This window comes from Taudactylus pleione, unplaced genomic scaffold, assembly GCF_031769625.1.
Source record: "Taudactylus pleione unplaced genomic scaffold, aTauple2 ptg000479l, whole genome shotgun sequence".
Taxonomy (NCBI): Eukaryota; Metazoa; Chordata; class Amphibia; order Anura; family Myobatrachidae; genus Taudactylus; species Taudactylus pleione.
Genome location: NW_028284881.1, coordinates 13,719,589 through 13,740,095, shown reverse-complemented (window position 1 = coordinate 13,740,095; position 20,507 = coordinate 13,719,589). Strand labels below are relative to the sequence as shown.

Here is a 20,507-nt window from a genome sequence, read left to right as displayed (position 1 = left end):
CAATCAGCTCCTGTCATTTTTCAAATACAGCCTGTGACATCGCAGTTAGGAGTTGATTGGCTGGAACTTTATCTCTATCCAAGGCTTAGTAAATAGATCCCTATAGGGGTCTAAAATATAGCTATTCATCTTACCTAGTCACAAATACAATAGCGTTGTTCAGATACAGGATCTGATTCAGTGGTGGACACTGCTCCATCTGCTCTTGCATCTGTTACTGTAGTCACGGCTGTGATAAAATGCAAATGCTAGTATCAGCTTTCCCCTGGTGCACTAGCCCATGAGATGTATTTTTTGCATTCGCTTCAGGTCACCTCACAGCCACAACCCAGGAACACCCATCATTTTGCCACCCCATTTCCAATACTGTTGCTCTCGATAGCAGTAGATTTGTTGTGCTTACACGTTGTGCAATGCATGTGCTGTAGGGTTTTCAAAAGTGTTTGCACATGCACAGTAGCAAATAATCACTCAAATGTGATCATCTATATGTTCATGGCAGTGCGTTTGAATTCACATGCACCTCTTAAATTTAGAGTTGTTAATACCTCTATTTCTTCTTCAGGGTCCATAGGGAATCCACAGGGATACTGTGGAGTGTGTGTGGTTGGAGATATGTTGGCACCAAACAGTCAAAGCTTTAGTTCCCAGGATGCATCGGTATCCTCCACATATGCCCTGCCCTCAGCCACAGGCAGACAGTTTTATGTTTGGTGCCAGAAGCACCGGTCGCACCTTTAGACAGGGGGACTGCTTAGGCTGCCTCAAGCTTTATTTTTATGAGTGTGTTTTTTTAAATTTTTTTTTATCTGAGCAAGCAGCAAGGCGTTCTAATAGGCGCCTATGCTGCTGCTCCAGCTGCCGGCGCCACTATACTCGTGAGTGGTACGGTGCTTACGGCGGGTACCAGCAGGGCTCTGCTAGCTGCTCTACTGGGGACCCAGGGCTGCAGCGGGACAGAGAGGAACATGTAAGGTGATTCTCCGCTTGTGGGGAATCGCGTGTTGTGCAGTTCTTGCCTCCGACTGGTTCGTCCACTCCCCCACTAGCCCACTGGGGCAGTTAAAAGCTGGCGTCGGGGACCATGTATAGGCCAGCGGCACCTGGCTGTTGATGCAGCAGCAGGGAGGTAGGCTCTACCTCGACAGCCCCTCCCCCAGTCCAGAGCGCGATCCCTCACAAGAGGTTTCCAGCCTCTGAGCTGCTTCTTCCTATATGAGATGCTCAGCAGCCATTAATCAGGGCTTTTCTGAAGCTACAATTCTCAGGAACTTTGGGCTCAGTCTCCTTGTATACCTCTCCCTGGGGCCAGGTTATACAGCGCACAAATCCTACCAGCCCTTTGAGGCTTGAGTAGTTCATTTAGTGGCCTGTATGTGACTTGTGCTAGCTTTGCTGTTGGGATATACGGTCTTAAAACTTTCTGACTGTCCATTATATCTATCACTGCTGCTAATTATTTAAACCCTCAACTACCAGGTGTGTAGGGGTTCATTATTACTTCACATTTACTTGTATTTGTGAAGGGTGTCACTCTGCATTACTAGCCATACACTGATTGTGTGCTGCTGGCTGGTTATTACTATGTCTTCTAAGGGTGCCTGTGACCCATGTGATGGTTACTTGCAGATCCTGTTCAGCTGGCTTGTCCTTTCAGGATTTTGTGCAGGATGGTCTGTGTGTTGTTTGTTATGTACCACCTCCCCAGTCCACCGTACCAGCCCCTGTCCAGGAGCCACTTTGGGTGTTCTCCTTATCCCAGGTTATGATGCAGCTAGTGGACTGCTTATCAGCCCCCATGCTGCCTCCCACCATGGGGTACCCACAGCTATTACAGCCTACTATGTCTGTACCCCCCTATGCATCCTCCTTGGATGGATGTTTATGCCCACTCAGTTCAAAATATGGCTCAACTGTCTGCCGCCTATCAGTAAAGGTTACAGGCGGACAGACCGTTAGCCACCAAAGCACATAGGTGGACTGTACATCCTCTCAGTCCACCCAGCTTTCGGATTCTGAGGCATCATCTGAGGAGGCAGATGATGCACAAGGTTCTCTCTCACAGTCGCACCGTCATTCAACAGTGGATGATCCTTCTTTGATTTAACCACCCTCATTAATCCTGAATATAGAGAATGATGGACCGGCCCCTAAGCCTAAAACTGCAATGTTTAAATGTCCAGAGGTGGTAAAGGCTGAATTCCCTGAGTCAGAACAGCTCACTGAGCTCATGTGAGAAGCTCCGTGGAATTTGTCCTTGGTTTTCCGGGCTCTATAAGCACCTCCGTTTGAACCTCCTGGACTCAGTTGACCTCAAGTGGCTGACAACGAAGACTTTTTGTCCTCTGCCCGCAGGGTTTCTCATTTGGCAGCTCTCTCCTGTCACTCCCCCTTCTTGAGCTTTCATCCGGACAGAGCTGTCGTCCGTACCAGGACTGGTTACCTCCCTAAAGTGGTATTCCGGTTCCATTTTAATTAAGTGATTGTGGTTCCAGCCTACCAGTCCTCCTGATCTTTCTGCAAGTGAAGCCTCCTTGGATGTGGTTCATGCTTTTCGGATCGACGTGAATCGTACTAATTCCTTTAGGAAATCAGATTCTTTCTTTTTTATTGTATGGCTTTCACAAGTGAGGCTGGCCAGTTAACTAAACAGACTCTGGCTTGATGGCTCAGCATGACAATCTCTCAGGTCTACACGCAAGCTGGGCGTCCTGTTGCAAATCGGATTACAGCACATTCTACTCGGTCTATGGGACCCTCGTGGCCGGTTTGACCTGGCGCTTCTGCGCTTCTGAACAATTGTGCAAGGCGGCATTGTGGTCTTCTGTCCACAACTTTCTCAAGTTCTACGCCTTTGATACCTTTGCCTCTCAGGATGCTTCTTTTGGATGTCAGATTCTCCTTTCTGCTCAGGAGCCTCCGCACCCTTGGGGGGGAAACTGCTTTAGGACATCCCCATGGTATCCCTGTGGATCCCCCCTATGGACCCTGAAGAAGAAATTCAGAGTAATGGTAGACTTACCTTTGTTAACTCTATTTCTTCGAAGTCTATAGGGTCCACAGGGCACCCACCCTGACGCACATGGCTTCAATGGATATTTTTTATCTTGATCACTGATTCCTTCATCTTCTGGAAGAGTGTTTCTTGAGTGTACTGTTCTTCATTCTCCCCTTAATTTTACAGCACTTATTTCATTTTTCCATGTTGCATAGTAACGTGGCTAGGGTAATAAGTAGAAGTCTGTGGGGGAAAACCAGTTAAAAAGCAAGTTCGCCCTACCGGAAATGACTTGTTTATCAAAGGGACCCTGATCTGATTAGGGGTCGCCGTTAAGGGGTAGACGACAATCTATAACTTGATACTGTATCTACACTGAAAGCCATATTTAAATTTTTAATATAATACCATACTGATATACCTTATGAGATATATATATATATCTATCTATCTCTATCATAATATATAAAAAATATACATTTATATACACATTTATAAGCATGTGTTCTAGTATTGGCAGGATGTGTGGAAGAAAATTCATATATATTCATAGCAATTAAACAGTGTATCTGTCATTGCAGGTATCTGTCAAAAGTGTTTGTATGTATAATAAATAGGACAGCAGAAAAGTGGTTTTCATTGTATTGGATCTACACATGTAGTTTAAATGGGCTGGGTACGGGATGCCGGCACTCGGGATCCCGGCGGTCAGAATCCTGATGCAGGCATCCAGACAGGGTCAGGATACCGACATATGTCGGTAATTGTCACGGACCTCCGGACGATCTCTCCAGATACGCCAATCTGAGAATTGCTGCCCGTGACTTATACCAGTTAACTCAGCGTTGTGGTTATTAACTCTGGTATCTGCCACCAGCAGGAGACCAATTTAACGCTAAAGCATAAGGCAAGCTTCTGCTCTCACCTGTACTCACAACTTACCAATATTTAAACATGGGTAACATGCCAAACATGAGGCATTTGGGTCATAAAAACACAATTGCAGAACTAGAATTAATGTTTTAATTCAAGAATACCTTCAAAACTTAGTTACAAAAAGTTACAACATCATAATAATAAATAAAAGGTTGCACACAAGTTACTTGCAATTTCAGAAATAAAATAATAGGGAAAATGCAAACCACACTTTCTGCCTTAGGTGATTTGGGGGACAGGGCAGCCCCTTGTGACAAGCTCCAATTCAGTCTGTACCTTTGACGATAGCCCCTCAGAAAAGAACACTGACCCAGAAGTCTGCTACAGTTTTTATGCCTGTTTCTCCAGGCACCCCCTGACCCCCCCCCCCCTCCCTGAGGTGATTTTAACCACTGTCAACTCAGAGAGGGTTGTCTAGCTGGTTGGATCTTTGGGGTCTCTCTCTCATTCGGTCAAGGGTTATTTTAATTACCTTTCAGCCCTTTCTGAAGTTTAGCTCCAAGGCTTTTGTCAATAAACATACCCTTGGACTTAGGTGAAAAAATACACACCTTTCGCAGACAATGTGTCTCCGGTATAAGCAATACTGGTTTGGTCTCTGTTCAGGAACAATACACAAAGCTCTTAATGACTTCTTCGGGCAGAGCCTGGTCAAATGGCTGGTACTTTCCAGGGTCATTTATCTTATGTGAGATATACATGTTGACCAAGTTTTATGATGCTATGGGAAGGGAATCCCTTCTACCATTCGTCTCCGCTTCAAAGAACTACACTAAGTCAACAAAAGGGCAAGTTACATGTCTATACCAATTTAAAGAAACACAAAGAAACAACAAATTACGTTTATTACTTCCTACAGATAGACCCATGTACATTGACATTATTCTGTATTAGTCTTCACTTCTTTAAGAAAAATTTTACTTTTCCTATACACAAACAGTACATATACATTTACAAGGGAAAGTTACGGATTCTGCTGACGCAGTTATGTGCAGTTATGCCCATGCGGACGCAAAATCCGCTTTTTCGCTACACCTCTTTTTAAAATCAGTAGGGGAACAGTTGGCACCTCATGCCACAGTCTCCAATGCTGTACAATGGTAGCTGTCATTACCCTGCCTGGATGGGTTGAGCTTAACAGTTCCTCCATCCTGGGCAGGGGGTAGGCATTAACCACTGTGGGCTTACTCAGACTCCTGTGGCCCAACCAGAACCTGGTGCCTTGATCCCTCTGTCCTGCCTCCACCAGACTGGGGCTTACCATTTCCACATATAGCACTTGAGAGAAAACATCCATGTCTCGTTTCTTGGGACCTATATCAGGAAAGACAGCACACCCAAACACCATATCTTTACAAATGTGGTTATCGTCCTCTTGGGTTGTTAGCTCGGGGGATGGGGTTTCCAGGAGTACAGGCTGAGACTCTGACAGGCCCTTTTTAGCTGTGTCAGCCAAGGCATTTATCATTACCTGCCTGTCCTTGTCTAGCAGCTCCAGGGGGCTGGACAAGTCTCCACCCTCAGGAACCATCTCTGCACAAGGCAGCATTTGCCAGCCTGCTGTTTCTTATACTCCAGAAATCTTATATGTTCCAACAGAAAAATAACTTGTTCACTAAAGATTTAGACATCATGTCTCGGGGACCAGACTCCTCTGTCCCTATGTTTTGACTGGCAATCTCCATACTATCAAGAGTAGATTCTAGCACATGAGTTACTATATCGGGCTCCTCATTGCCAATGGTAACCAGTCTAATGAGCTCCGTTCTGGTGGGCAGGGACGCTACCTGCAGGGTGTCAGCAGCCACCAATTTTGGTATACCTGTGGTTGCTAACAAATTCTTGTTCATGCTTCTAGGGATACCCACCTCAACGGTGAATGAAGGTTCTGCATCATCCCATACAGTGGGACAGCAACCTCTGTTTCACACCCAATTCTATCCTGTCCCTGTGCTGTGCTGCAGACAGACCCCCTGTTCCACCCGAATAGCTAGGCTTTTCACAGAGGGCTCAAGAGGTGGGCGGAGATCTGCCTTGGTGTGTGTGAATGAGTTGATGGGGGGTCAGGGGGAATCTGCAAAGTCACACTGGTCTCCTTCCTAAGACCTGGGAGGCTGTGTGACCTCAGTGGCTACTGACACCTCCCCCAGCATCACATCACCTGAGTCCTGGCTCATACTCTGACTGCCACCTACACCACAGACATTCACAGAATTATCTGCAGCTCAGGGGAAATTTTCAGTACAGCATAACAGTTTCAACAGGCCATTTCTCAACATAGACCCATTATCATTCCCCTTAGTATCATTACCCATGCCTGGACAAGCATCCACGGGTACCTGAGGAAAAGTAGCGTTAGCAGACGACATGGTAAAAGGCCATTCATCTTGAGCATTCAATGAGTTCCCCAGATCTGTCCCAGGCAAAATATTAGTAGGCACATGCCTCTCCTTCCTAATGCCTCGCCCTGCTTCCAAGTCCAGATACTCTTGCACCAGGGAAAAAACTGTTTACTTTCTAACCCAGTAGCATGTGTGACAGTACTCTCCCTAAACATATTACCATTAGGGGTTTCTTCATCATTCCACCCTATATCTGGTTCCTTGCATAAGTCCACATAATTGTGGGGGTCACCTATTCGCTTCTCATCTCCACATATCCCTATTCCATTAGAATATGCACCATCCTCAGCAGACATATCATTCCCAACAGTATCCGCATTAACCACCTTAAACTGATCTAGTGCATTTTCCTTGGGTACCTGTAAATCAACACAAGCATGTTCATCATTACATGGCATCATTGTCCGACTCTTACATGTAGACAATTCTATTTTATCAGGCTCACTTGCCACCTGGGAAGGAATGAGGTTAGTGGGAAAAACTGACAACATTGCATTGGGTAATGGGTAAATCACATTAATCGATAGTTCTCAAACGACTTAGGTCAGTCCCAAATAACACATTGGTGGGTACATGGGGCAACACACCCACCTCCCGAAAATCGCTGCCCGCCCCCCAGTCCAGGTTTACCCGGGCTATGGCTACTTCAGTGTGGATCTCCCAGACACCGCATACGGCAATTGTCTTTCCGGGGATAAAGCTCTCCGGGTCCACTAATGTGGGATGTATTAAAGTAAAATCTGTTCCCGTGTACCATAGCCCTACAGTTACCTGCTTTCCTACGTCCACGGCTTGCAGATTCTCACTGACACCCTCCTGGGACCCTCGTGCGTACAATTCAGCATGTACGGGTTTCGTTGGCAAGGCCCCTGCAGGAGAGGGTGTCATCTTCTTCTTTACCAGACAACTGGCACTGAGGTGTATGTGGTGATCCCGGGCACAACACCGGCAGCCCGTGGCCCAAAACTGTTTACCCCCCACCCGCTTCACTAGTGCTGAAACCGGAGTCGCAGTTCCAGTAGAAGGCGATGGAACAGCTCCTCGAGGTCGCTTCACCTTCCAGGTGGGTTCCTCCAGTCGCCATTTCTACGCAGCCTGAGGTAGTAGGCTGCTCGCACTAACAGCCTGTCCCAGCAGAGCACACTGCGCCTCGGGTTGCGATATGTCGGTATCATACTCCACAGTGGCTGGCTCTGGTGGGGTTACCTTTTCCTCGTGGGGCACCCCTGTAGGCTGGGTTGTTGCTTCTTCAGTTGGAGAAAGAAGTTGTTGCAGGCGATTCCTTTCAGCATCCACCCGGCGACACTGATCTTGCATGAATGGGGTATTGAGCTTTCCCCAATCTTCTGCATCTTCCAAAGCAAGGTGAAAACAATACTCCAGGTGTTTCAGCAGTTCCGCAGAACTAGTCTTACGATCCAGATACAGAATTGCCCCGCGAAACGGGCTGAGCTGCCTAATCATCTCGCTGCGGGTATTGTTACTGCAGGAGAGACCTTGCAGCTGACATTCATCAGCTAGTTCCTCCGTACTCATCACAGTAAAATAGTCCTCGGTGTTTTGTAAAGAACACCCCAGCTGAACCGCTGGTGCTGCAATGGATTGACTCTCTGCAGCCTCCCTAGCTGCCACACATCCTGCAGTTTCCCTGGAACTAACAGAGGGGTCAGATCTCTGTCTAGTGTCTGTTATAATGTCCAGGGCTGTCTGATTGCCCAAACCACAGCTAGCGTTTGCTGGGCTTTCTCCGTCAAATTCCCACACAGGGATATGCTCTGGATGGAGTCTGTTGGCATTCATCAAGAATGGTGCTTGAGTTTGGCTAACTCCAACTGGGGCCTGCGATCAGCCTCCTTTTCCTCTCGGTCCAGAACCACTTTACGCTCTGCAGCCTCCCGGTCCATGGCTGCCTTACGCTCTGCAGCCTCCTTAGTATTGAACCTCTCCACAAGCTGCAGTACCATAGCCTGGTCGGGCTCTTTCACGTACTTAAAGCTGGATCGATATCTAGACTCTGCTTTTGAGATAAACTCCATATCTCTCGCCCGTTTGCTAATAGAGTCCACATCTGCGTCCGATGTTACTCTATTACTTTCCGCAGTAAGTAACAATCCAGTACAGGGTACATCCCAGACTACTGCAGTAGCCCCAGCTGATGTATTGTTTCCCTCAGCTTGGTGTCTTTCAGAACTCCCCTCTGCCATGGAACTCTCTCCCTCTGCCAGGCACTCAGCTGTGGACAGCTCCACGGACGGTTGGGTAAGAACAGAGGGCCTGATTCATAGTCCATTAGATCCCGGATCAATCTATTAGAATGATCCATCCAGACCAGACCTTTCTGCACACACCGCTCTACCAGCTCTTCCTTCCTGCTTTTTGTACTTTGCGGCCATTGTTTGCCAAAATAAAAATAACAGGGTAGGGGAACAGAAATTGCTTTCACAGTGTAACCTTTTTACTAATATAAGCTTTGAGTTCTGGTAATTGGTGAACGTGGGTTCTTCTCTAAGAGTACTTCCTCCTTCACTTAAGTTTTTATAAAAATAAAACACTTTTTATCCCACCGCTGCTAACCAATTGTCACGGACATCCGGACGATCTCTCCAGATACGCCAATCTGAGAATTGCCGCCCGTGACTTACACCAGTTAACTCAGCGCTTAGGTTATTAACTTCGGTATCTCCACCAACAGGAGACCAATTTAATGCTGAAGCTTAAGGCAAGCTTCTGCTCTCACCTGTACACACAACTTATCAATATTTAAACATGGGTAACATGCCAAACATGATGCATTTGGGTCATAAAAACACAGTTCCACAACTAGAATTAATGTTTTAATTCAAGAAAACCTTCAAAGCTTAGTTACAAAAAGTTACAAGATCATAATAAAAGGCTTCACACAAGTTACTTGCAATTTCAGAAATAAAATACTAGGGAAAATGCAAACCACACTTTCTGCCTTAGGTGATTTGGGGGACAGGGCAGCCCCTAGTGACAAACTCCTATTCAGTCTGTACGTTTGACGATAGCCCCTCAGAAAAGAACACTGACCCAGAAGTCAGCTACAGTTTTTATGCCTGTTTCTCCAGGCACCCCCCGACCCCATCCCTGAGGTGATTTTAACCCTTGTCAACTCAGAGAGGGTTTTCCAGCTGGTTGGATCTTTGGGGTCTATCTCTCATTCGGACAGGGGTTATTTTAATTCCCTTTTCAGCCCTTTCTGAAGTTTAGCTCCAAGCCTTATGTCAATAAACATACCCCTGGACTTAAATGAAAAAATACACACCTTTCGCAGACAATGTGTCTCTGGTATAAGCAATACTGGTTTGATCTCTGTTAAGGAACAATACACAGAGCTCTTAATGACTTCTTCTGGCACAGCCTGGTCAAATGGCTATTACTTTCCAGGGTCATTTATCTTATGTGAGATATACCGGTTGCCCAAGTTTCATGATGCTATGGGAAGGAAATCCCTTCTACCATTCATCTCCGCTTCAAAGAACTACACTACGTCAACAAAAGGGAAAGTTACATGTCTATACCAATTTAAAGAAACAACACATTACATGTTTTATACCTTCCTACAGAGAGACCCATGTACATTGACATTATTCTGTATCAGGCCTCACTAAGAAAAAAATTACTTTTCCTGTACACAAACTATACATTTACAAGGGAACGTTACGGATTCTGCTGACGCAATCATGTGCAGTTATGCCCATGCGGACGCAAAATCTGCTTTTTCGCTACAGGTATCCTAACCCATTCCCTCCTTCCTTGTGCCTAAACCTAACCCCCCCCCACCACCACCCCACTTCCAGTGCCTAACGCTGAACCTCCCCCTAACCCTGCTACTTAACTTCAGGATGATGCTGGTTGGGATGCTGATGCGGGGATTCTGGCACCGGAATCCCCGCGGATGGTTTTATGACCGCATCCCGTTTAAGTATCTATGCACACTATTATTTATTCTTTATTTATAATGTGCTCACCTACAGAAGGTCCTCACTCATCTTTGCTGCAGTCATGCCAAACAGCCCCTCTTGGCGTGCCTGGTGCCTTGAGATACTGCTAGTGCCAGGCGTCTTTTTGGGGGTTTTGCAGAAAATGTGTCCTAAGTCGCTTTGCGGCTAGAATGCACCAGGAGACTGTGCTGATTAATTTGATATGTGACACTTGTATATATGTATACGATTTCTCTCAATCAACATGTGAAGTGCTACAATGCACCGGCCAAAGCTTTCCATTCCAAGTTCCGTTTACACACTCCGTTGCACACACACATACAAGTGTGGCATACCAACTTAATCAGCACAGTCTCCTGGTGCGTCCTAGTCACATCGCATTGCTACTTGTACACCTTTTCGGCAATTAAAATATGCCAGACGCTAGCAGACTTGCACGGGACCCGGTGGCTCACTCATGCTAGGCATATCACGCTGCATGGCATATTGAGGCTAGATGAGCACTGACACATCTGTATTACGCAGTATTGCTCATTCACAAATTGCATACAATTACATGGTACACAAGGTATACATGGAATGATCTCACCATCTGAGATATGTACAGAGCATTTAATAATTATAGCTACAGATGGGGAATGTGCTATAAGGCAGCAGCAATGTCTGCCAGCAATAATAAAGCGACTCGCATTTGTCACCGGCCAAGTTGGAATAAGGAGTGACCATGCGAGGTGGAGACATGAAACAATCTGGTGCGTACATAGTAATTGTTTGTAGGTTAGGGTGTGGGAATTGCTGAAATAGTTCTGCATCCGTAGTCATGCTTTCAGGAAAGTACACGCCCAGTTGTCATGTACAACTTCAACAAAGATTATACACCTAATCATCCAGAGAAAATCCACTTAAGCTGGGTACACACTAGATGTGTGCACCCAGCAACGGCTGTATATATATATCAGGCGCTTTGTACACACTGCACGATCTGGTGTACGACCGCCCGATATGTCGTTCCCCTGCTGAATCCAGAAGCATGATGTCATTCCTCGGCACTGTAGGCCAATCTGCGACTAATGACATGCGGGAGCGCTCAATAGTGCGTACACTCTGGACGATGTGGACGATTTAGTGTTCCAATTTATCGGAAATTGGCAAATTGTCCAGTATATCGTCTAATGTATACCCAGCTTAAGTTCATCAATCGCACCAGTCACAATAAAACATTCCTCTGTGCTGTGACACTCTTCACTCATTAGTCCATTTCTGAGAGCGTGCATACTATGCATTATGCTCTCTCCAGCTAACATTTAGACTTTGTTATATTCTTTTATTTAATAATAATCTAAATCTAGATGGGCACAGATTAAACAAATGACTCCTGGGCACACTTGCATGAGCCCAATATATGAACACTTGCTTTGAGCTCCAGCTGGGTTTGCTTTTTTAATTATCAAAGTAATGGAATAGCTTACTATTTGATTTTAAACAGGGATAGGAAACAGCACATAGCAGCATGTATTGCTTTGTGGCCAGGGGAATGGAATGTACACGAATGTGAGCCGGTCCCATGAAACACTTATGAAATCCTAGGAGAGGCCTCTTCCATTTGTCCCCTGGCAATATAATGGTACATTTTTTTTGACCAAGCTATTTTTTTTTTTTTTCTTTTTATCCTTCTGAATGCATTGCTTTAAATTAGTATTAACATGTCAATGATTGCAAGTATATGACAAGTGTCAATGGTTAGTTGGAATTTGTACCGTGTTTCCCCGATAATAAGACCTACCCTTACTTTTGAAAAATGGTGCAAAATAAGCCCTACCCCGAAAAATAAGCCCTAACAAAATCCCCATTTTGTCCGGTCCCTGCGCTACACTAAAATGCCCCCAGCTCCGCCCCCTGCATGAAGTGGATGCCGCTGTTAAAGATTTAACAGTGGCATCCAATCACAGCTGCAGCGTCGCACTCTTTCACAGTAAGCGCACGGCAGCTGGCGTTCATGGCAGCATCATTTACAGCAGCGCCGCGGAGGAGAGTAGAGAAAAAGATGGAAAAAAATAAAGGTAAGTAAAGAATTGTAAAGCAGGACTGATGAGGGTATAATGCTGTCAATGTTAATTAAAATGAGCCCTACCCCGAAAATAAGCCCTATGTTACCAAAAAAACAAACAGTGTCTTATTATCGGGGAAACATGGTATGGTATGTTTTTATTGCTACTAGATTTATGTGACCATTTTTATTTAGGTTTCAGTATTTATTTATTTTTTGGTTTTGTCTAATTGGCTGATCTGAAATTGACAGTTATTATAAGTATATTATATTTAGGCCAGGCAGTTCAGTAGATTGTCTGACTCTTGCAAATGTATTTTGTAGGTAAACTGATCCAGGTGCTGTCTGGACACACCCATTGGGTTTACTGCTGTTCCATCTCCCCAGACTGTAGCATGCTGTGTTCTGCGGCAGGAGAGAACTCGGTGAGACTTTAGACGTAATTCCCCCTAACCCACACTCACAGTAAACTATTCCTAATAGATTTTGGATTGAAGAACTTCACATAAAGATGGCCATCGAGAATCAATAGTTTTGGCATAGACGGCAGAGATCCGATGGTGCTCCACCATTGCTCTCTGTAAGACTGCAATTTTTTTAAAAAAATTTCAGCGCAGGGAACCAAGCTTATGCTGGGTACACACGGAACTGGTATCCACTACCCGATTGAACGATAACGACATCGTTATCGTTCAATTTTTTGTTAATTGGGCAGTTTAATATCAAACGAACAGCGATGCGCACTCCCGCTGGTCGTTTTGGAAATCTATCATCGCCCGAACATGCTGGTCAATCTGCCGATGTAGGCACTGCACAGACTGTGAAATGAATGATTACGACATTGTAATCGTTTCACAGTATGTTAGTGGATGCGCACCTTACCACCAACAACTTGAAAGATATCTTTCAGTGAAGTCATCCTGCCACATCTCTGAATAGGCAAAGTTGACGATATTGTCCAGATTGGCCTGCATGTACAGACGATCGTAGATATAGTTATCATGCGGGAACGCACATCGTTGGTCGTTTACTGCATAAAAATGAACGATATATTGTTGAACGTTATCGTTCATAGATACTGTACCGTGTGTACCCAGCATAAGACCCACTTCCTGGCCGCACCACTAAGCTCCCCCACATTCCATGATTGGCCACCAAACGAACTACAGTGAAGACCATCAATAAGTGCAAACCATCGATGATTGCCAATCGATTGTATTAATGCCATCAATGTTAACCACTGATGGCACCAACGATGGTTAACACCCTGATGGCCATCCCTAACTTTACATGTTGTAGAAGGTCCTGGCTCCTGTGCCACTTATATTGCTAAATTTAAAGGACCACTAAATATAAAATGTTAATAAGATACTTTCTGTAAAACCTGCTAATCTTACCAGATTTAGTTATTTCATATGTAGTTGTGTTTGTGGAGAAGATTGGTTTCCTACAGATTTCATAATTAGAAGTCTACTGACACTGGCCACAGGATTTTCCAGGTTTCCTCAGAAGAGCTGCATTGTAGCATACCAAAACCTGCAGTATAAGGTAGAGGCTTTCATCTGGCCTCTTTCAGTCAGCTTGCTAAATCTGGGAAAGGCACTATAAAGCCAAATGTTCAGCATGGGGAGGGATGCTGTACCTGTTCTAATTATTACACACACATGCCATTTATTATACAGGGAGCGTTATATAGTGTAGTGTAGCCACCTTCATAGATGAACATCTGGGAGGAAAACTGTTTTATTTTGGAACTCTAATAAAAATCTCAGTTCACACCTAAAGCTGTTAATGTAATTTTTAGCCATTATGACACACCTGCAAAGCCTATTGAAAAAGGGATGATGGGCGACTTTCCACAATCTTAGACATTAGTATACCTCCATTATTTCAGTTCAGCTAAAGTACTTCTGTTTAAACGAGCCCTAAAGCTGTGTGTTGGCTTTGTTTAAATGCTTTAGAATTAGATGCATATAAAACTCTGTTTACTTCAATAAAATTCTGGGGGAAAAAAAACCTCATTGCATAGCATCTGGTAAAGGTGTAGATTTAAGGATGTCCCCATTTTTCACATGTCTGGGCACAGCTATGGGGGGGGCTGTTGGGGGGGGGGGGGGGTGGTGGTAATAATAAATCCATGCTAAGCCCTTACAGTCTGGCAATAGCTTATATCTTGCCTGTCCTCTTTTCATGTTATAGGTGCTACTGTGGAGTTTGCGCTCATACACACTCATCCGGAAGCTGGAAGGTCATCAGAACAGTGTCGTATCATGTGACTTCTCTCCAGATTCTGCCGTCTTAGTAACAGCATCTTATGACACTACTTTGATTTTGTGGGACCCTTACACTGGAGAGAAGATAAGACAAATGATGTGAGTAGTTACAATGAGCTTTCCTACCTGTTTTACAGTTTGTTTTATAATCTCCAGAATAAAAAAAACGGCAGTGTGTATTAATGGTCGTATCACTTTATGGCCAAACTGCACATGAGGATTTTTACTGGACTAGAAGCTTTATGCCCAGCTGTTTAAAATGGTGTTGGGGTACAATTATACAGATCAAGGTGTGTCATGTGCATTAACAATAGAGTAAAATGACTTTTGATCACTGCTGTATTTTACTCTCAGTCATGTTTCATTATCTCGTGATCTGGACTACAGTAATCCGGAGCCACAGCTGAGCTCGCTGAGATCGGTCTGCTTTTCACCAGACGGCCTGCACCTCGCTAGCTTGGCTGATGACAGGTGAGGGAGGAGTGTTTTATTCTCTGTTACAGGGAGGAGGGGCCACGCTTTACCTTTCTACTGCCTGTATTGTACTAACACCTGGTGGATGAATAAGAGAGCGAGCTAAGGCATGTATTCCATTTACAACTGTCATGTGGCACAATGAACCATAGTTAAAGGAAAAGCTATCACTAATTGTTTTCTTCTATATAAATGTTACAAATAACATTATATGATTAAGTTAGCTGTTTTTGATAAATTGGTAACTGGTAATTCATGGTGAAAAATGTTTCAGTAATTAAACCGTTTCATAACTTCTGCCAAAATCTAATTTGTAAAGGAACATTTGGAAGTGAAGAAAACATGTGTAAAAAAGCATATATTGCTTTTTCACATTGGAGCAACGCATGATAAACCTCTCCGGAGGATAAGGATTGTTGAACATGATTGAGTACCTTTTGTGACCTGCAATGTGGCCAGTGTTAGTGAGATGCTGAAAATTTCCTCAATCTAATCGCATTTCTCCCTCACAGGTTTCTGCGGATATGGTCACTGGAATTACAAGAACCCCTGTCTTCTGCTCCTGTTACGAATGGCCTGTGTTGTACCTTTTATCCACGTGGAGGAATTCTTGCAACAGGGTGAGAACCTATAAGTGACTGTAACAAGCAGTTTCTCTATATGATAAAAGCTAGATGCTCTGTTTCGTTGCTTTTCCAAGCCTGTCTTTAAAATGAATTTGCAGCCGCTGTCAGCGACTTTATGGGATTATACACATAACAGTACTTTGATCACCTGCCATGCCACAAAGTGTTTTTATAAATACACCTATTGGTGTAATACAATATACTTTTAACTGTATAAAAGCACAAAAATACTAAACGTAATATGCATGTTCATTTGCATACAAGTTAATATGGGGGAAAGAGGCTTTCGATATATACAAAAAAAAAACCCAAACCATAAAATGGGATATAGGGCTGTGGAGGTGATAGGATACTGCTTTTAAGGAACTATTAGCCATGAACATTTTTCTAACAAAACAAACCGGTTTTTATTACAATTTTTGCCCAAAGGTCATTATCGGGGAATCCAATTAAAGCTTGTTTATTTTGTGAGAAAAATGTCCCATTTTCATGAGAAAATACAGGGTCCAGTGACACCTGTGTGTGTTCACAATCACAGACCCGAAAACAGGGCTGATTTCGGGGATTTTGTTTTGCCTGCCTGAGGCAGATGAAGCACAATGATTGATTAGTGCCGGCTTTGGGGACTAATTGGATAGCCCCGTCTGTGATAATTAGCCGCAATTAATAGGATACCCACCTTAGAGTAGCTGCATGCATCCTGTTGTCTTTCTATACTTGTTGGTCCTCTGTGGTAGTGGATTACTGCTCCTATAATTTGTAAAAGGAAAATGGAGAAACATGACTTTAGGATTGCATAAAACCCATCTCACTTAATTTTGGGCAACAAATGAATGCACTTATAAGAACCGTTATGCTTTAATCTTGTCAATCTGGTTGCTACAAGACTTTTAACATCAAACTTTTGGATGTTTTACTATCCTGGGAAAATTGGGACATATGATAACCTTATCCTGGAACCTGCTTTTTTCCAACTGTCAATCTCCTCTGACTCTGCACACATCCACTAGACGACAGGCAAAAGACTGCACGATTAGGACATTGTAATCATACAGTCGTTTGTCAGTCTGTGCTGTGCCTACACTGAATGAGCAGTCGTTCAGTGTAGACACATCAATCATCCTCAGACATGTTGATCCTGACGATATCGTCAGGTTGTACAACATATTTGTACGTTGATGGATGTCTAAACGACCAGCGGGAGCACGCATCGCTGGTCGTTTTAGACATTGTTTAAAAAATCTGTAAATCATCATCGAACGATCGCGATATTGTTATCGTTCAATTTGATAATCTAGTGGATGTGTGCCTTAAGTCATTGCAATGGCATCTACAGACCAACAGCAATGGTTCATGTCATCACATGCAGTAAGTGGGAATATTGCACTAGTTAAAATGTAAACAGAAGTTTAAAAACACAGGTCTGGTGATTTACATAGGAATTCATAACCATCTATGCCATGTTGCCAGATCACACTTTTTCCTATTACTAGATATATAGTACAGTGTGTTAATCATTACTATAGCTTGATGTTACATACAGAATATAATCAATATTTCCAGCAACAGGAACATAAATATTTGTATTTTTTGCTTTGTGTTTTTGAGACTAAAGGCCTATCCATTACACCACTTTGTGAACAATGCGACGTAAAACCAGGAGTTTTTGGTTGCATTGTTCACAAAGTCGTGTACTGGATAGCCAGCCGGCAAGGACCAGAGATGCGCGTGCACGCTGGGTCCTTGCCGACCCCGACTATCTACTGAACATGCCCGTCAACCTGACGGCGCTCGTCAGGTTCGGCATGTTCAGAAATAGGAGGTTGGGCTTTTGCACTGATGTGTTCAGTGAACACCGTTCAGTGCGGGCACCGCACCTCAGCGACCTGAAGGTCTGAACGCTAGATGTTCAGTCTTTCAGGTCGCCTAGTGGATAGACCTCTTAATTCTAGCCATAAGAACCCATCTGTCAACGTTGGTTTCATTACTTATGTCTCTGGTTTTGCAGCACAGTGGATTGTTATCTCTATATGAATAAAATATATCATTGAAAATCTGTCTAGTACTAAAAGACTTTGAACTTTTTAGGTCACATGTACATCAGCGGTTGAGCCTCAGCTTTGTATATTTAATGAGATCCTCACACGAGAGCAATCACAGCTGGAGTTTGTAAATGGAAGATATTGGATCTCATTTATAAATCGCACTGTAAAGCGCCTTGGTTTGTACCACCCCAAATCCTTAGGCACATGGGAAGACCACTCACCAACGTTTAGTGTTCCCAGGCTTAATTAAATGAGGAAAAATCTAAAGCCGCACACTTTATTACAGTGTTAATTTCACATCAAAGTCCAATCTGCACCTACTTAATACTTTCTGTCAGTGGGGGAAACTTTTGTGGCGATTGTGTGCCTCATACACATGCTCTGTGATGAAATAGAGGCGCCCGGCATCACGAAAGGATGTTTTGTGCTGCATAAATAAGGCCTAGAGAGTACAAACTGCCTGTCCAGCATTACCCATACCCACAATATTAAGAATGTAGCATTTTGTGCTAAGTGTTGGATGGTCAGTCCAAGTGAGTAATACATTCATTATTTTATATTGATGGGACTAAATTATCCTCCTCTTTATTTTAGGAACCGAGATGGACAGGTTCAGTTCTGGACAGCTCCTCGAGTTCTGTCTTCACTTCGACACTTGTGTCGCAATGCACTGCGTTGTTTTCTACCCACTTATCAGGTCCTTGCACTGCCAATTCCTGGTAAGATGAAGGAGTTTCTTACTTACAGGACTAATTATTAGCCTCTTCGTATAAGAAGGAATGCTGAAATGGAAGCAAACCTCATCTAGAACTTTGAAACCTTACACAGAAGCGAAAGAATCCAGTCCACATCAGTCAGTGAGAGATCTTCCAACTTATCAGAAGGGAACACTGTTGCTGTATGGATCATCTACAAGGATGGCTTGTGTACTGAACCGTAGTTAAATGTAATTCTGTAGCCATTTGTTACATGGCGAACCCCTTTTCAGGTGACTTCAGTGTACATCATATGTGGTGCAGGACAAAAGAAATCCCATCTATTTTGGGTTAGCATCTTCAATCTAAAGGTGCTTGATATCCTCTCCACATTCCCAATCGGAGAATAGATAATAAATGATTGTAGACAATACTTACAAAGATGTGATTGAGCTAAGCTTTCTGCTTTGGAATGTGCACATACTTTTAAAATTAAACAAACTGCACAAAAAAAATAATGGAAAAACTTCAAATGCAGTATATAAGTTGGCAAAATTGGCATTGTCTGGGCATCTAGGCAGCAAATTAAGCTTCTCCTACAGGAAAAATAAAAGCTATCAATTGACAAAATAAGCAAATAAGCCCTTACCAAAATGTTTTATAGGTAATAGTGCCTAGTAGAATGCAAATGTACCCTGAGTAGAGTGAGCAGAGAAGGTGTTTTCTGTATTTATGTGCCTTGGTGTTGAGGTCATGCAGCACAGGATGCCTCCATAATACAAATATTAAAGCAAAGAATCCAGACAAATGTGTTGGAAGAACCACCATATTTACTTCATTAATATTTACACCTTAACAAGTAATTTATTGGCTTAGTTCAAAAGCAAATATGTAATTCTCTTTTCCTGTTATACATGGTGAAGCTCATTAAAATAATTCCTTTACTATTCCAATGACGTGATGTCTTCCTCATTTTATGCTACACACCTAGGTATGCATTGCAATGTATACAATATTTTTTGTAGACAAAAAAGCTTTATATATTTCCTGTTTTTTTTGTACAGTAAACGGTGATATGCAGTATAGTTGTAAATTAATATATACTTGTATTGAGCTGGTGTTTTCCAAATGCAGTCAACAAGACTTTAGAATTTTCAGAAAATACCATTTGTTTGCTTATATCTCCTCATGCAGCAAAGACGGTATTTACACAAGAAACGGCGCATGCCAGGGTTACCTATGTTGCCCAAAGTAGTATTATTGAAATAGCCTTAATGTTAAGTACTGAAATTAGTATTCAGTAACACAGGAATAATAAAAAACAATCCCAGTAATTATAAGTGTTTCTTCACTGCTGGAGGCTTTTTTCACCCTGAGAATATTTATTATGGTCCGTTTCCAGCATCAATATCGGTCATTTCTTTCTGCAGTGATCACACAAATTTTAACTTTTTTTAATATTTATTTTGATTGATTTTTTTCTTTTTCTTTCAAAAAGCATTTAGGGTACATAATAAGGGAGTGACAGATGACAATAAGCAACATAGGAAAGGGGAGGTAGAAAGTCCCTAAATGGAAGTAGGATAATAACACAACAAACAATACTCGTAAAGAAAAACATCACATAGTGAACAACTGAAAGTACAACCGGAATGTACTGTATCTTGTTTGTTTTTTATTTCAGAAGACTTCAGAATTTTTAGAAAATACCATTTGTTTGCTTATATCTCCTCATGCAGCAAATACAATTTACCCAAAAGTGAAACTGCAAGCGAACAAATAGCAAAAGCATGTATTTGTTTTCTTCTTTTAACTCATAATAAATAGTTTGTGGTTCTTGATTCTGCATTAATCCACCTTTCACAAACCGCATTCTAAACTCAGATTTTCAATCTGCACGTGAACAATTTTTTTTTCTTACCCACTCCCCTTCAACTCAGTGCATGGGACAATTACACTTGCCCTTGGCACACACTTTTGGGGTATATTTTGAGGATGAGTTTTACTTGTCCTCAACACTGAAGGGGTTACTCCTCAACAGTACCA

The 20,507-nt window shown here is 43.1% G+C and overlaps 1 protein-coding gene across 2 annotated transcripts in view; it reads left to right on the top strand.

Moving 5' to 3' along the window:
- WSB2 (WD repeat and SOCS box containing 2) overlaps positions 1 to 19,414 on the top strand; it is a 39,861-nt gene extending 20,447 nt beyond the window's left edge. Inside the window, exons 6-10 of one of the 2 annotated variants that reach the window (XM_088449245.1) lie at positions 12,673 to 12,773; positions 14,548 to 14,720; positions 15,009 to 15,092; positions 15,608 to 15,715; positions 18,361 to 19,414. In XM_088449245.1, coding sequence (XP_088305371.1) covers positions 12,673 to 12,773; positions 14,548 to 14,720; positions 15,009 to 15,092; positions 15,608 to 15,715; positions 18,361 to 18,526 — 632 coding nt within the window. In that variant the 3' untranslated portion in view covers positions 18,527 to 19,414. Of the gene's footprint in view, positions 1 to 12,672; positions 12,774 to 14,547; positions 14,721 to 14,975; positions 15,093 to 15,607; positions 15,716 to 18,360 lie in introns of both variants that reach the window. The other variant, XM_088449244.1, reaches the window with a different exon arrangement.
- The last annotated feature ends 1,093 nt before the right edge of the window (positions 19,415 to 20,507 follow it).